This window comes from Denticeps clupeoides, chromosome 7 (assembly GCF_900700375.1).
Source record: "Denticeps clupeoides chromosome 7, fDenClu1.1, whole genome shotgun sequence".
In the NCBI taxonomy this organism is placed as follows: domain Eukaryota; kingdom Metazoa; phylum Chordata; class Actinopteri; order Clupeiformes; family Denticipitidae; genus Denticeps; species Denticeps clupeoides.
The window spans coordinates 18,275,035-18,291,876 of record NC_041713.1 but is presented as its reverse complement, the minus strand read 5'-3'; the positions used below and the strand labels follow the sequence as shown (position 1 = coordinate 18,291,876).

Genomic DNA, 16,842 nt, shown 5'->3' with positions numbered 1-16,842 from the left:
TATTTAGCACTTGCTGTTAGCTTTTTATATCCGACTCATGAAGCTCATTGTTGCTCTTAAATTTTCCCCCCCGACCAATGATTGTTTAGGAGACCACACTGAGACACTCTGTTGTCCTCAAAGACCTTGTGGACTGGACTCTGGTGCAAAAACAAAGGCTTGACGTTCAGGAAAAACAGCTCACTCAGTTACAAAAACAGGTACCGTCCACAGCACCCACAAACACCACATCCATTATCAATCAGGGGTGCTTGAGAGAGACACTCATTTGTGGATTAAGGTTAAAATTATGTTTTCTTTCTATTGCAGACTGAATCATGAGGCCTGAGACCAAGTGGATCCATGAGGTCAATAAAACACTCCTCATCTATTTAATAATAAAAAATAGAAAAAAAAAAAAACCACTCATAATCGGACACAAGGAACGGCCGCATATTGAATATGTGCAAATGTTCTTCTTAAAACTGAATAGTAGTTACACTGGAACATTTTTATAATGGTTAATAATGTGTATATTCTACATACACAAATATCTGTTCTTTCAAGTACAGAAAGCACATGCTGCAAGTTGTCTATAATTTTTGTTATTTATTCTGCATTTGTCATGCAGTGGATGCTGTGTTCATCATGTTTTTTCTATTATTTTTGTGAAGAGCAAATAAAACATGTACACAAAAGTGTTTGTTGTACTGCCATTATTTCAAATGCGGTATGTATGCGTCTGTGTGAGCCCACCTGTAGCGTGTGTGCGGCGTGTAGACATAGCGGGCAGGGAACTCCAGCACGTCTTTTGTGGGCCTCACACGCAGGTCTGGGTAGGGCTTCACATGCAGCAGCTCTGGAGAGAGGCAGTAGTGAGGGGACTCCGGAGCCGGAGAGATATCGATCTTCAACTGGGCTGGACAGAGAGCGAGACAGAGAGCAAGAAGAGACTTTGAATGGCCTACAGACAGCAATTTTTCTCAAGTCTTTAACTGCACTGACTATCTAATTGTGTGTTAGATTCATTAATTATAGTACTAAGTTTTTTTGTAGGAATTGTTATTCAACTCTATAACTCTGTCCTGGTCAGTGGTGGCCTAGCGGTTAAGGAAGCGGTCCCGTAATGAGAAGGTGGCCGGTTCGAATCCCGATCTGCCAAGGTGCCACTGAGCAAAGCACCGTCCCCACCCACTGTCATGGCTGCCCACTGCTCACCAAGGGTGAGGGTTAAAAGCAGAGGACACATTTTATTGTGTCACCGTGTGCTGTGCTGCAGTGTTTCACAGTTTCACAATCACTTTTTTTTTTGGTCAGTGGTCAGCTTGTGCTTTGAGGCACGTAACATTCAGTAGGCATGTAATGGACATGGTACAAGAAAAAAAAAAAAAAACGTGTTGCAGCACATAAACTGAATCATGAGTCATGACACCTGGCCTAAAAACCTGGGAAGGCTGCACCGTGGCTGAAGGCCTCTGCAAAACAGTTCAGTTTTAAGTTACCATCCCCCACACTGTTGACTACTGTCTTGACCACCAAAAGTTCACCCAAGTGCACATGTACCTGATATGTAACATAAGTGAGGCCAAAGTGACCTTGAACTGAAAACTTCATTCGTGAGCCACGTTCATAACAATAAGATGGAAGAAACCTAAAAACGGACTACAGCTGTTGGTAGACAGTGAAACATAATTACTCACTTTCTGATGTTTATTTTAATTAAAATAAAAACAATCTTGTGCTCAGTGTTGCCAGATTGGGCCAAGTTTGCACTTGACATTTTGAGAGAAATTGCATGTTGAATAGGCACTGAAGAACCCAAATATATTAACAGGCGCAGGTTTAAATAGTCTAGAACAAGAAAGTAAGTTGAGAGAGAGCCGTCAAAAATCACCATGGGCTCCCCCCATTTTAAACTCTGCTTATAACATCTTTAAATATCATTAAAAAAATAACTGTGAACTACTTTTCTATTATTAATCTATGTTTTGTATGTTATCCTGAGTTTGCAGATTACTGTATTCTGATTTCAGATCTAACCCTTAAGAAATCTGACTTTTTGTGCCAATTACATTTTTTCCATCTTCAAGCCATTTTGGCTGAGTTTAATGCCTATGGGATATTTGGATAAAAAAAAAAAAAAAAACATAATTATTGTTATCTCAGTTCTATAAAACAGCTAAATATAGCTAAGCTACACAAAACTGAGACATTTGATCATAACAACAATAATGTCCCATTAAAACGTTTACAAATGCAAGTCGGCTACGATCCCAAATGTATCTTAACATAAAACAATGCATTCCTTTATTTTAAGACTTCATTGTGGACAACTAGCTTTCATATTCACATTTTTTTTATTTGTCCATCAGATGGCCCAACTTTTTTCTTTTCAACAAACGCAGCAAGGTCTTCTGTTTATGTAAGGGTGCCTTCCTAGTGTGTATCAATAATGATATTGGACTGATTCTATGTGTTCGAAGTGAACTTCTAATCAAATACTCATAGAAATGTTTTTAATGGGTATTTTTCTAGTTTATTTTTCCTTATAACATATACACCATATTTGCTTTTAAAGGGTTAGAAAATTATTAATATTCATATTTGATATGTATGTTTCAGGTAGTCCTAAAAAAATTACTTGTTTAGAGTATATGAACATATTTAATACTTTTACAGCAGTTTTTTGGAAGGTGACATTTTTTGTATTAAGGGACACAATTTTTTAAATCTGACACTGCAAATGTATAAACAATTCATGAAAGTAAATATTGCTGCCAATCACTGTCCCATCCCAGAGTCTAATAAAAATAATAATCAGCAGATACTCCTCCAAATGTATTTTATGGAAATTATTTTAGTTTTTTTCAATTAAATAGATTTATGGAGATATGGGTTAGAAACTCCAAAATGATTCATATTTGATATGTATGTAAAACATATAATACTTTTATAGCAGTGTTTTGAAAGGTGACATTTTTGGGAAAATATGTCAGGATATTAAAGGATCTCTTGAGGGTTCACTGCATACATTAAGCTTCAACTGTGAATATTATGCATGGGTTATTGGTTAATTACCCAAAATTGATAACTTTTTAATTTATTTTTATCAGAAGTACCTTGGCCAGACATCCAAATGCATTTTGCACCTTGGACTGCAATTCTGGACAAGCACACACCTCACCCTTGCCCCTATTCCATCTTGGCCAATAGCTGCTACAGATAACACAGGGAAAGGATAAAACTGCTGTGACAACCCAATTACCTAACCATGCTATCAACTCCACTTCACATAAAAACCCTCTTGAAAATATAGTCCACTTTTCTTCCAGCTTCCTTCCTCTGAGTGCAATAATAAAACTGCCATCCCATCTCAAATAGATGAGCAAACTCTTGATTCTCTATACATTTATATATCCATATATCTATATGGCTATATACGCATAAATGTGATACATGAGAGAACAAGCAATAAGGCTGAAGGGATTTGGGTTCTACTGGTCTGGAATTGGGAAAACAAAATCCAAAATAATCACCGATCATGTTGTGTTACTACATTATTACATACCCGTCACTGGTCGTAGCCGACGCAAAACTGAGGAGGGTCTGCGCATGTCAGCTAAAAACTTATACAGATCCTCATCGCTCAGCCTGTCTCCTTCCTACACACACACACACACACACACACACACAAAACACTAAAGGTAATGAGAACCCTACAAGCCACCACATGCAGGGCAGCACACAGACTGGATGAATTCATAAAAAGACAGGAGGACACAAGGCCAGTTTAAATACAGACCTGTTTAAAGAAGTTGGTGACTGTAAGAGTGGCAGGACGGAAAGTAGTGAAACTGCACACATCATCTCCCACGCTCATCCTCTCAAATCCCTTCTTCTTTCTCTCGTTCCAGGTTGCCTTCCGCTCTAATAAGTAACATATCACACCAACCATCAATCACAAACACACAGAGAGAAAAGGTATGGAAAACCCTCTTTTTGCATCAATTAGCTCAGTGCTCCCAAACCCTGGTCCTGAAGGAAGTTTTCATTCCAGCCCAAACGGCTTCACGACCTGCCTCACTCATTTTTTTGTCCATTAAGAAACACCTGAGCCCAATTGGGGTATGATGTTCCTCTGGGACCAGGGTTTTTATTAATCCACTGAAATACTCTGATAACAGCCATAATCACCGATATAAAATTAAATTACACAAAACTATATATATCTTTTTTGCAGTGAACTAGTATCCAAAGATCTATGGCATCTGTAAAATAAATATGGTAAATAAGTCTTGAACAAATAATTGTGGACCTATGATGATTATTCTTTACAATGTGTCATTCATACAGCGCAATATGTAGCATACATAATTGAAAAATATTTAACACACACACACACCAGACTAGTATTTTTTTTTATTTATTCTCTGAATTAGCACTTTAATGGAAAGGTAAATAAATGTTAGTAGATACAGGGTCATCATGTGCTGGTCAAGTGGGGAATGAATTACAGAAGGTGCTGGGTGAACGCAGACACTGCGACTGCAATTGCAGGACTAGTACGGCTTAATGGGCATTAGCCCCTGGAGGATATTCTGTTTTTGACCTTTGCGGGCAAAAATGCCTCCTTTAAAAATTACAAAACATCTGGCAAGAAGAGTGTTTTAATTAAGTTTATTTAATTCATTTTCATGTAAACTTGTGAAGATTCATTTGGAACGAGCGTGGAAGGGTAGTGCATGTGAACTGGTACCAGTGTCCGAGTCGGAATCGGAGCGCTCCAGGCCCCCCATGCTGCTGACAATGTTGAGAAGGTGAATTGCCGTCCAGGCGAAGGGCATGCGGAACCGACCCAGTCTACTACACGCCTGCTCAGCCTGAGAGCGCAGCTTCTCCAACTTCTCCTTATGCTACAAGGAGAGAGAGAGCGAGAGAGAGATCTGAGCAAATCGTTATCTTCATACATTTAGCATCATTTTTAATACACTGACCTTTACTCTGCAAATATGATGCTTTTTCTATTTATGTCATAATTCGAACTCTTTCTGAGTTTAATGGACATTGATCCTCAGCAATTACAAATATTGCAACTGTCCAGAGCAAATTGGGAAACTAATAGAAACGGGTTCTGCCAAATGCGACTGATTTTATCACAATTTAGACCTTGCCAAGGCGCACGCTCTTACTGCCATCCCCGCATGAGCTCAAATTAAACTCTGCCCTGTACAGACTGTGTTTAAATATAGCCACCATCTGAGCTGCAGCTGACACTGCAATATTAATAAACCAATCTGGTTTTAGTAATCTTATGAAATTAACTTGTTTATGACCACAAAATTCATTTAAAAAATAAACAAAAAATATGAAGAATTAAAAAATGTCTCAGTGACATTTCAGTGAAATGAACTAAGCAGGCCACAAATGTTGCACATAAATGACAGACATTTAGGCTACACCACAAAAATTCAATCTGGTTCATATTGTATTTACAATTTGTGGATATGAGGATATATGATGTCTAGAATCTGTACAGCTTCCAAAGACCCCTGAACCATCACTGCAGACAGGGGCAGTGGTTACCTTTGTGGAGTCTGACTCCTTCATGACCATATAAGGCTCACAGCAGTCGCCTATATCTCCCTGCTGGAGGACCTTCTCCAGCTGAAACAAATACACACAAACAGAGAAGATTTAAATCCAGGTCACCCATGTTGGGGGCAGAGCTCCACTGCAGCTGTGTGACCGTTCCGCCCCCTGGTGGCCATAGCTACCTTAATGACCAAGAAGATGTCTGCAGACGGGTATGTGATGGAGAAGATGGCAGAGCGGGCCAGGGTGGAGATGGCAGTGTGGGGGATGTGGGGGCGCAGAAGGCTCTTCATCTGATCTGAGTTGAGGTCAAAGTGGAAATTCTCTGAGATCTGGGACAGGAGGACAGAGTGGAGGCAGGGCAGCAAAAGTGGTGTGAGGGGCATAAAGACTGGATTTATTTTTTCAGTCACTCTTAACCCACAAAATAAATTTAATTAATGACATTATTTATATTACTATTATTGTTAGAGTGCAGCACTGGTGTTAGTATCACAAACATCAAAATACCTTTTTCTTTTCTTTGACATCATAAAGAGCCAAAGTTCCAAAAATTGGCTCAATGTCAATCTCAAATCTGAAGGAATAACCGGGAAAGAGACAGATGAAAAATCAGATGATGACTGTATTTGTTATGCTGGGATCAAGCTACATTTTACATTTACAGCATTTGTCAGATGTCCTTACAATCAGTAGTTACAGGGACAGTCCCCACCCTGGAGCAACTTAGGGTTAAGTGTCTTGCTCAGGGACACAATGGTAGTAAGTAGATTTGAACCAGGGTCTCCTGGTTCATAGGCGAGTGTGTTACACACTAGGCTACTTCCAACCTCAACCTACCATGAACCTACCATGAACTGTGGTGCGGATGAAGGGGGGAAACACAAATGAACGAGCAACTTCGACTGAGGGAGCCTCATTCAGGAAATGTGACTCACTTGAGCGACAGGCACTTCACCATGATCCTCTGGCCTACGTGCTCCTTGGGGATCTCTGGGATAGAGCAGCGCTCCACTGCCTCGTCCTGCCATGAGAACCGGGTTATTGCGATGTTTGTACAAGCACCATGGCAACAGTAACAGAGGTAATGTGTACAGAGTGAAGATGGGGGTCTCTAGTTGTCTTTCTATGTGAGCACACAATTCATGGAACGATCACTCACCTCGTCTGGGGCTGGGAAGAGCCCTAGCAGGTCGGGGTGGCGCCCCTGCTGGCGGGCATCAGCATTGCGGCGGTCCATGTCCTCCGATGCGGCACGTTCCAGTACAGAGGGCAGCAGAGCGTCAGGGGAGGAGTTTTTCAGATCGAAGATGCTGGAGGCCCAGCTCCCCCGAGGAGTGTCGTCGAGACATACAGAGCGTCGCTTCACCTCATCCTGGGGAGGGGGGAGCATAACAAATACTTTACATCTTAAACAATCTTCACAGACTTCGTTAGAACTAGGCAAGGTGGCTTGGCATCATCTTGAGCATACAGCACTGTCTGCCTAGAAGGAGGGTTAGGGTTCCCATGAGTTTAAATATTTCAGAGCCCCATTAGGCTGCAGCCTGTTGGAATAAAATCTAATTAAAACCCAGGGGAATGAGCAGTGTAAGAGAACTTTAAAAACCCACTACAGCATATTTCAGGTCTGCTTTTAAAGGTCTCATAATTAGAGACATTGCAATAAATTTAACATTGTAAGTAAAAAAAATTAATGAAAGTTAATTAGCACAATTGTTATACAGTACCACTAAAAAGTTTGGATGCACCTAATCTGTGAAGTTTATGGAGACTAAGATGGAGCAATTTTGAAGAATCAAACATGAGAAAATATTTTTTGTGCCAGCCTTATTGCTTGTTTGAAGCCTGTTTTTTTTTTACCTTAATGGCGACTTTGTTCACTATTGTAATCATCATTAGATGCTCATTAACATGAGTAAATGTTAAGAAAGTGTTCAGCATAAATCTTCAGGACTGTTGGAAACGGTCACCAATGTTTAATATGGTAGAGAAGCCAAGAGTGTGAAATGCTGCAATCACAGCAGACGTTCCCTGATTTAAAACCTTTCGCCTTGCTATTATTATATAAAATCATGTGTCTTCATGATAGTCTTGTGTCTTCGTGCAAGATGCAAGTAGGTGTAAAATGAGTAGGTGTGTCCATCTTTTGACTGATAGTGTAAATGAATACATAGTTTTAACTTATATAATGTTTCTGATGTGGCATCATTCTCAATTCTCTGAACCTGGTCATCCTGGCGTCCCTCATCAGCCTCATCCAGTTCAAATGTCTGCTTGACCAGGCCTCTCTGTTTTTCCTTCTTCTGCTCAGAGTAATGCGCAGCATGTGTGGTGCTGTAGCGCTGATGTCTAGGAGAAATTGCAAATGTGCAACAGCATCGTCATCAGGCCCGTTCTGACCGTGGCCTCAATAAAGCCAAAGGTCTGCCTGCTGTACATACTTCCTCTGAATGATGAGCCAGTCGTCTGTGTAAACTCCCAGGGCATCTCTCACTCTTGGGTCCAGAGTTCTGCAGGAGCAAAAGAAAGACATTTTTGTTTGGTACAGGACAGTAGTAACAAAGCAAAGAACTAAAACCAGGAGCTGATTCCACCAGCTTTTCAAATTGATTGGCTGAGATGTACATTATCACATCCCTAGAATTTATCCTTACAAAGTGATAACACCTATATATTATTTTAACAACACCAATTAAAAATACTTTTTGTTAAAACAGGCTCTTCATTGGCCTTCCAGAGCGTGCAAAATCTAATACACCAGTGCTGATGTGAGTTTTTTGAAACATTACACTTCTAATCAATATACGTTTGTTTGTCTTTCAGTACTACGGTACACCTCTAATTGGTATTAATTCCTGTGGTTAATAGATAGCCGGACTCCCAACACGTGATCAGCGTTGGGCTCTGCTCAGGGTGGGTGACACACATATGGATGGATTGTTACGCACTCTTCCTCAGGCAGGGCTGCCTCCAGTGTGGGACACTCCCTCTCCTGCAGGACGAGCTCCAGGTCATCCGGAGGGAAGTCCAGTAGCTGCCTCAGTGGGCCCTGCTCGGCCCCGGGCGGATGGTTACTCACATACTCCTCAAAGTCCACCGGCTCCACCACCTCCGTCAGGGGCACCTATACAGACATTACAGACTTTAATTAGATTATTTAATGGCAAATAAAACTTCATTCAATGTGTTTTCTTAATTTTCATGACCATTTACGTTGGTAGATTCTCACTGAAGGCATCAAAACTATGAATGAACACATGTGGAGTTATGTACTTAACAAAAAGTGGAGACCTGACCTCCACAGTCACCGGACCTGAACCCAATCGAGATGGTTTTGGGGTGAGCTGGACCGCAGAGTGAAGGTAAAGGGGCCAACAAGTGCTAAACACCTCTGGGAACTCCTTCAAGACTGTTGGAAAACCATTTCAGGTGACGACCTCTTGAAGCCAAGAGTGTGCAAAGCAGTAATCAGAGCAAAGAAACTAGAATATAAAACATGTTTTCAGTTATTTCACCTATTTTGTTAAGTACATAACTCCACATGTGTTCATTCATAGTTTTGATGCCTTCAGTGAGAATCTATCAAAGTAATTGGTCATGAACATAAAGAAAACAGAAGGTGTGTCCAAACTTTTGGCCTGTACTGTGTGTATATATATATACACACACACACACACACACACACACACACACACACACACATTTCAAAACAGTGTGGCGGTTACAGTAACAGTGAGGGTGACTTGTAGTACAGGCAGAAAAAGATTGAGGAAAGACCACTTCACTTCTGAAACCACAGGACAAATAAAAACTCAGCAGAGTGACGTCACAGTAAAAAGACGACAGAACTGCGATTCTGTGACACCATCTGACACATTGTCATTAATGGCATAATGTAGAAATAAAAAAGTTAAACAAAATCTACATTCATTTATGATTTGCTGACATCTACCAATCACTTGTATTAGGGCAGCCTGATGGATACAGAAATGAAAACTTGGGCATGAGCACAGAAACCCACAGGCTGATGGGCTCCTGGACGTTTTTTGGACATCTGCGGAGACCCATATTCTCTGGACACCTGCTTTCTGACCTCTGCTGCAACAGTTCTGAAAGAAAAAAAACCCATCAATATTAGTGCTGCACGATTAATCTAATTGCAATCGTAATCGCCATGTCAGTCTGTGCAATTACATGAACGCAAAAAGCTGTGATTTAAATTATTAGTACATGGATTGGATCGGCATTATATCCGATCCATTCTCTCATTCTCTCAAAGTTTGCGAGTCTCACTTCGGATGTGACGTATTTGGTCACATGACTTTCGATTCGGAGACATATGGTTAGACGCCGCATGACGCGCTGCATCGTACGTCAACGTCGCCGCCATATTGCGAGAGGCTCTGCTGTGGCGTGAAGGATATACATGTCTATGGAGAGAAGTGCATTAAAATGCCTCACTCTTGTGCTGCTTGGGGCTGTACAAACCGCTGTACGCTCCAAACCAGGGATTATATTTCATAGGTAAGGCTGGACAATTGTTTTTAATATATTTGGCCATTATAAAATCCCGTTTTATAAGTCTTAACCTTAGCTAAGCTAGGCTAAGATAGCGAAGCTTTGCATTCCTGTGTTCAAGTCAGCCTCCAAACAACGTTTTGGCTAAACGTAGGCATTAACTATTTAGACTGTTCTTAGCTGTTTAGTTTACTTTTTTCAAACTTTGAAGGTTTCCTAAAGAACTTCACAAAGTTTACAAATCTTAACCTTAGCTAAGTTAGCAAAGCTATGCATCCCTGTGTTCAAGTCAGCCTCCAAACAACGTTTTGGTTAAACGTAAGAACTATAATACGGGATTTTATAATGGCCAAATATAATCAAAACAGTTGTTTAGCCTTACCAGGGTTGTAGTTCGACAGTAATGTAAAAGAGTTTATGTGATTATTTAATTTTGTAGAATATTGTATTTTGAAAGCACTGGGCATTTCAGGTTATAAGTAGTTTGTATGTTTATCATATCGCAATCGCATATCGCAATATTGATCTCAATAATCGCAATATGTCTTTTTCCCCCAAATCGTGCAGCCCTAATCAATATATTCAGATTGTAAAACAACTCACTCATGGATCAACATCAACTTCCGGACTCTGCACTTAAGACTTCATATGAAGACTTCAACATGAAAACCAAACTAAACCCCTCCTAAACCCCTGCCAGTGACAACAGCAGAACTAGATCACATTCTAATGTAGACGAGAATGTGATTCGAGTAACTAGTGACTAAGGTCAGCATGGTTGAGGGCAGGTGTTCTGCTTGGCAAACAGAACATTCTGGAGTCCTTTTTTTGGAAATACATGACTGTCTGAGACACGGTTGCACGATTATGGCCAAAATGATAATGTTGTAAACACGGTTATTAATTGACTATTATTTGTTATTTTAGATAAAACACATTATATGGCACTTTCTATTTTAAACAAGGTTTTAAACAAGGTTCTATTTTAGTGAACAAGGTTTTCAGATTTTTGGAAATAAAAAAACAGCCTGTCAACATGTTCTGGTTTAAGAGATGACCAAAGACAGGTCACTATGAAAATACTTAATTTTTTAAATGTTCAATACTTAGATGAGCCTCCATTTACCCGCCTATTTGAAGAAAAATGACTGTAGACAGGGCATTCTTCGTTCGCTTGTTATTGTAGCCGTACGTTTATCTACGGTGTATATATCTATTAGGGCTTTTTCGAACCCAAATGAGGGACACTTTCTTGCTCATCTTGCCACTCAAGCCTACGGTTCCGTCCGCCCCTGGAGTTGAATTATTTAAATATCACCGACCATTATCTTAATTTTATCGAGGCAGCTAAATTCATGATCGCGGTTAAAACTCGATCCACTGGTCTGTTGGCGTTGAGCTGCATCGGGTGTTTATAGAAAATGAAATCAGAAACAGTTCTCAAATGTGGAAGCAAACCTGAACATTACAGTTCCTCTTACGCCTGCATGAAAAAAATGTGAGAAGCTTCACCGATTTGACGCAGGCCACCGCGGTCGGAAATGTCCACTTCGGTGCATCAGTCACGGCGAGTAAAGCAGACTCCGCCCGATCAAGCACGGGCCAGCTTTTAAAAACGGCCTCTCCGTCGCACCGCCACGGCCCTCGCTCCTGCCCAGCTCTGCAGTTGACCCGGACACCAGAGACGAGACGACTCCGTCCCCTCCCTTTCCTTTCAAAGACAGCGTGCGGTTTAAACACACACGCCGAGACACTGGCCGACAAACGGCGCATCGCTCCCCGTAACCACCCGGATACAGCCCCCGCTCCCCGAGAAGGACGACCGAAACGGTGAATTTCTGACAGCATTCGTCCGCGTCGGGCCAGCCTGTGGTAAAAGTAAACCAGCATTTAGTGAGCGGTCTGTCCATGATCTAGATTATCAACACTGAGCCCACAGGCTCCCCTAAACCCCATAATGAGCTTATACAGACACACAAGCTGGAGAGCGCCGGTGCAAGGGGCGCCGCGCTCATCTTCCCTCCAGGAAAGCGGAGGAACGCCGAGCTGAGAGCGACCACACGCCCTTTTCCTGCATCCTGCAGGGAAACAATGGCCGGGGGCTCCTGAGAATCCGATTTATCGGACGGGAAAGAGAGTTGTTGGACTTGTTGAAGTTGGAGGCTGTACACATACGTGGCAAACACCGTACAGAGGAAAAAAAAACACTGATGAGATTTCATGGCTGCCAGCATTGACTTATCTGAAGGCATAGGCTGGATGTTTACAAAGATAAATTAAAACGATGTATGCAGATATAAAGTCCCCAATTTATGGAAGATTTGATATGATGAGCAACAATCTGGCTCATCATAGTCAGTCGGTATTATCTGTCCTGATCAACGTTGTTATCGGCTCTCGGAAACTGAAGCTGCTCGTGTGCTCTGCAGGGATCTCTTCCACCCACATGGGCAACTGAGAGCGGGATGAAGGCATCTGATGAGCATCAGCAGCATCAACGCCCGCTTAGACCCCCACAGCACATCCAAGAGCTGAGAGAGGAGGAGGGGGGAGAGAGAAAAGAGTGAAACCAAAGACGAACCAGGAAACAACTGGATCTCGGGTCCCGAATCTTTACTCTTTTCTCGCACCGAACCTGCCCGCCTCAGCTCCCCCCCCCCGCGAACTAGTGCGCCAACTTCTCTCAACAACCCACAACACTGGCGCATCGGCGCGCAACGAGGTCGAGATTCGGGGAGAGAACCAGAAGTCCCGGTCCGAAAGTGCGCGGCCACGCACGACCCTTTCCCCCCGTAATGAAGGCGGCGTATCGGGTTATCGGTCGACTCGTCCGTCCGTTCGAACAAAAGACTCGGTCCCTGTCCAACCGTGCCCCAGACCTCCTGTTAAACAGGGTTCGAGCCCCCGGGTCGCCCTACCTGTTAATCTTGTGAGCGAACGCCCTCCTCTCGCTGGCCGACGCTGCCATGCCGTGCAGGCGCCGCCTAAAACATCCTCCTCCCGGTCTCCGCCTCGGCGCTCTGGGCGCAGGCTGCGCTCCCTCCGCTTCCTTGTGTGGCGCCCGGGATCCTAACGGTTCCTCCTAGCGGCCAGGAGCCGAAGAGCCGCGGCGGAGCCTCGCCGGACCGGTCCGGCCGCGCACGGCACGCCGGGAAAAGCAGGTGGAGGAGGCGCGGCCTGGGAATCTGTCTTCATGGGAGTATTTTTTGAAATGGTTGGATTCATTTTTTGCAAAGTGACACCCTACATACAGGAATAAATATTAGTGACAGATATTTAATAGTGAAAATAGAGACTAGAATAGGTAAAATAATAGTGATAGATAGATATTACAACACGTTTATAACCATAATAAATGAATAAAGAAGGTTGTCAGCCAACTAATGCTTCCTCCTCTCAAAACACTTTAATCCAATTTTAGTAGCCCACAAATAATACATTCATCAGCTAGTTTTATTGTCTTTATTATTGATTATTTGTTATAATTGCCTTTTTGTGGACAGACACTTCACCATGATTGGAAGACAATGCTTGAGTTTCTACTGAGTACTTTTTTTCATTAAAAAGTATACACACGCATTTACCCTTAACATTCTTACTCACTTTGTTAGCTGTTACATTAGCCAAAATTAAAAATAATACATTAGCACAAACCAGTGTCGTTATAGGTTACACTGCGAGTTTACTACACAAACAAGTCTACTGATACTACTAGTAGTATCCTATTTTTTATCTCGTGGTAATTTATGATATGTACGCAGTGGAGAGCAGAAAACGGGCTGAGCGGTAAACCGGCCGCTCGCGTTGCCTGATGGGTAATGTAGTTTGCTTCGGGACTTCCGGACCGACATCTCCGCAGGCCGTGGCTCAGCTTTCTCAGCAACGGACAAATCCGCCGTACTGCCCTCTGGCCACGAGGGGGAGCGCGGCACCGTAATCAGGCCCGCAGGGCAATGGCCGGGGAGCTCGTCCCGAAAAGGCGGTGTCCAAGCATTTACCACGCCGCCATTCCCGTTGTCCAAATGCAGCATGGGCCAGATTTGATCCGCGACGGCTTCCACTCAGCAGTGATTTACTGACTCAGTTTGATAATATGAATGAATATTAATGACCGGTACAACATATAGAGGTATGCTTTTGACCTCAAAACGACCTTTACATCTGCTTATGCTATCACATATGGAGAATAATGGCTGGCCTTTTATAACAATAAACATTGATACAGTTAACCATCACCATCTGATTAACTGCAACTTTATGATTCTCATTGCTGCCGTTAATGAACAGTTCTGCTTAAAATGTTTAAACGAGCAAATCTGCAAATAAATATAATTTGCTTTTATCGTCTCCATCCACTAGCCAGGAAATTCTCGCCCGTTTACTGTAAAACCTTCACGCTGCCTCCTTTCTCATTGTTTCCATTTCCTCCCCCACCCTTTCTGGCAGTGAAGTATGACCACAGAGCGCTGCTGCGCCGCGCCCCTCCCTCGCCCATCAGCCTGGTCCATTAATTCAGCACCAAGGAGAGCTGCTGCAGGTACGGCCGGCTAGAAAGGCTGAAGCCGTGTAAGGACACATCTGGGCAGTCCAGGCAGGGACCAGGGAAGAAGAAACGTGCACGACAGCGTCCATGCGGCTGAAGCCGAGGAACAGGAGGCATCTTTTCTTTTTTTTTTTTTTTGGTGGTGGTGGTGGTGTTGGTGGTGGTTGAGTCCCTGTCATCACAGGCCGGAGTCAGGGGCCAGAGACCGTGGTAATGAAGATTAATGAATCAATCTCCCTTTCTCCATGCAAGGCCAGGGGCTTTACTCTGAAAAAAGCCAAGGCTCGCTCAGCGCCCCTCATCAGCAGTTATATGGGAAGGCATTCCTTTTTCATTAGCGTGATGGATGTTTTCGTTGTGAACACACAGGGGTCTCATAATTATCCTGCCCAAAAGATGGGATTGTGTCCTTCAGTATGAGGGGACAGCTCAGCAGAGTTAATGAGCCATATTCTTGCAATTACATTAAAAATATGGGCTCACCGCACTGCGTCTGTAATACACCCCATTTTCCCCGTTCAAGTCTTCGTATCAACGCCGCTGCGACAACCCGTACACAACCGTTGCACAACTGCAGCAACTGAATTACAAAAATGTGACACCTTGCTGTTTGAAGGTTTGAAATATACACGCTACACTGAATGTGTAATGTGTGCGTGAGTCATGCAGGGACATTATGATGTAGGCTGTATGTGTGCATGCACGGTCTGTTTGACCTATACCTCTCTCTATCCCATCTCCTCTCCCTCTCTCTCTCTCTCTCTCTCTCTCTCCATCTCTGCTTCGAAGGCTTTCAATTCCTCGACCAGCACCATTGTAGAAGTGCCCCTCCCCCAGCGCAACAGCGAAGCCACCCACCCGCCCGCCCGCCCCTCCTTCCCTGCTGCATTACCAAAGAACAAAAGCGAGAGTGTCAGACACCACCCTCTAGATCTTTCACACCCCAGCCCCCCTCCTCCCTTCCAGATGGGGCTGCTTTTCCAGAGTCTCTCTCTGAACCCCAAGAGTCCTCCAAAATGGACGCCCCTCCCCCCTCCAAGCCTCACTCAGCTGCCCGTCATCCACCTGCTCGCCCGCCACGCGCCCGTGCCCAGGGCACACCCCCTTCTCCACCCTCCCCCCGGCCCTGACAAGGAGACCCATTAAAATCATTAACCACTTGCTTGCTGTGGCCCGGCTCCAGGACGTTGGCGTAAAAGACTCGTCGGCTCCCAGACTCCTCCGAGGGAAGCGGTCGAGAGCAAGACGTTGCCGGCCAGGGCTTGTGCACGTGAAACGGTTTCCCAGCGCAACGGCAGACCATAAGGGCGGAGGACTAAACAGAGAAATAAATACTGGATGCATGCAATAAAAAAAAGAGAGAAAGACACAGTTGGTGATGCTGTGTGTGTATGTGTGTGTTTGTGTGTGTGTGTGTGTGGGGGGGGGGGGGGTCCAAACGTGAATACAAATGCTCAGTGCAGACTGTGAGATGAGGGCTACCGGTTCACATCGCAAAGCCAGTTGCATTACACAACAAATTGCCAGATTATCAAAAAAAAGAAGCAAAAAACTGACAGAGAGCAACAATTGTTGTTTTTTTTTTTTTTTTTTGGTCTCGTGCGTCAAGGCAGATGCTCACTTGATTGTTTTCTTTGAGGGCAACAACACGTTGCATCTTAAGGAGAGTGTCTTGCTTTTAACCCCCCACCTACCGGGGCAGCCTGTGCCCCTGGGGAGCAGGAGAGAGGTGTAGCGGTGGGGCTGCATCTGTCACCGGACAGCTGTTGGTCCATTAATGGAATTTTGTCCTGCCGGGGCTGGGAAGGGGGGGGGGCTAATGACTTCTGAATAAGTTAAAAATCAGCTTAATTGCACAAGAGGAACAGCAAGGTTATTTATTTGTTGCGCGTGTCCCTTTCATCTCTTTCGGCACCTTTTTAATCCTCCCACTGCGGGATTATCCCGTGATTACAGATAAACAACACATTATGCAGCCCAGGCTTTGCGGCATGCATTTCAAACACTGCGCACAACGTTGAAGTACAGGATACGGGGATTCAAAAAGGTGCATCTGGGCCTACTGGCTTAAACGCGGTTCTTCCTCTTCACTTTTCTGTATACATACAGAAAAAAAATATGGTTGCTGTAGGTCTACAGCTTTACCAGAAGTCAGATTTCCATGATTTATTCTCATCCTGATCTGCAGGAAATGACCAGCCCCCCAC

The 16,842-nt window shown here is 43.5% G+C and overlaps 1 protein-coding gene across 6 annotated transcripts in view; it reads right to left on the bottom strand.

The window, feature by feature from the left end:
• dock6 (dedicator of cytokinesis 6) overlaps positions 1-13,390 on the bottom strand; it is a 32,030-nt gene extending 18,640 nt beyond the window's left edge. For 2 of the 6 annotated variants that reach the window (XM_028985262.1, XM_028985263.1), the window contains exons 1-14: positions 13,011-13,377; positions 9,596-9,683; positions 8,523-8,698; positions 8,016-8,084; positions 7,800-7,923; positions 6,734-6,946; positions 6,510-6,595; positions 6,082-6,148; positions 5,754-5,903; positions 5,563-5,643; positions 4,736-4,892; positions 3,782-3,906; positions 3,548-3,641; positions 736-898 (exon numbers count right to left, since the gene is read on the bottom strand). In XM_028985262.1, coding sequence (XP_028841095.1) covers positions 736-898; positions 3,548-3,641; positions 3,782-3,906; positions 4,736-4,892; positions 5,563-5,643; positions 5,754-5,903; positions 6,082-6,148; positions 6,510-6,595; positions 6,734-6,946; positions 7,800-7,923; positions 8,016-8,084; positions 8,523-8,698; positions 9,596-9,683; positions 13,011-13,060 — 1,643 coding nt within the window. In that variant the 5' untranslated portion in view covers positions 13,061-13,377. Of the gene's footprint in view, positions 1-735; positions 899-3,547; positions 3,642-3,781; positions 3,907-4,735; positions 4,893-5,562; positions 5,644-5,753; positions 5,904-6,081; positions 6,149-6,509; positions 6,596-6,733; positions 6,947-7,799; positions 7,924-8,015; positions 8,085-8,522; positions 8,699-9,595; positions 9,684-11,604; positions 11,690-13,010 lie in introns of those variants that run through there. The other 4 variants (XM_028985264.1, XM_028985260.1, XM_028985261.1 and 1 more) reach the window with 4 other exon arrangements.
• Positions 13,391-16,842: the final 3,452 nt, after the last annotated feature.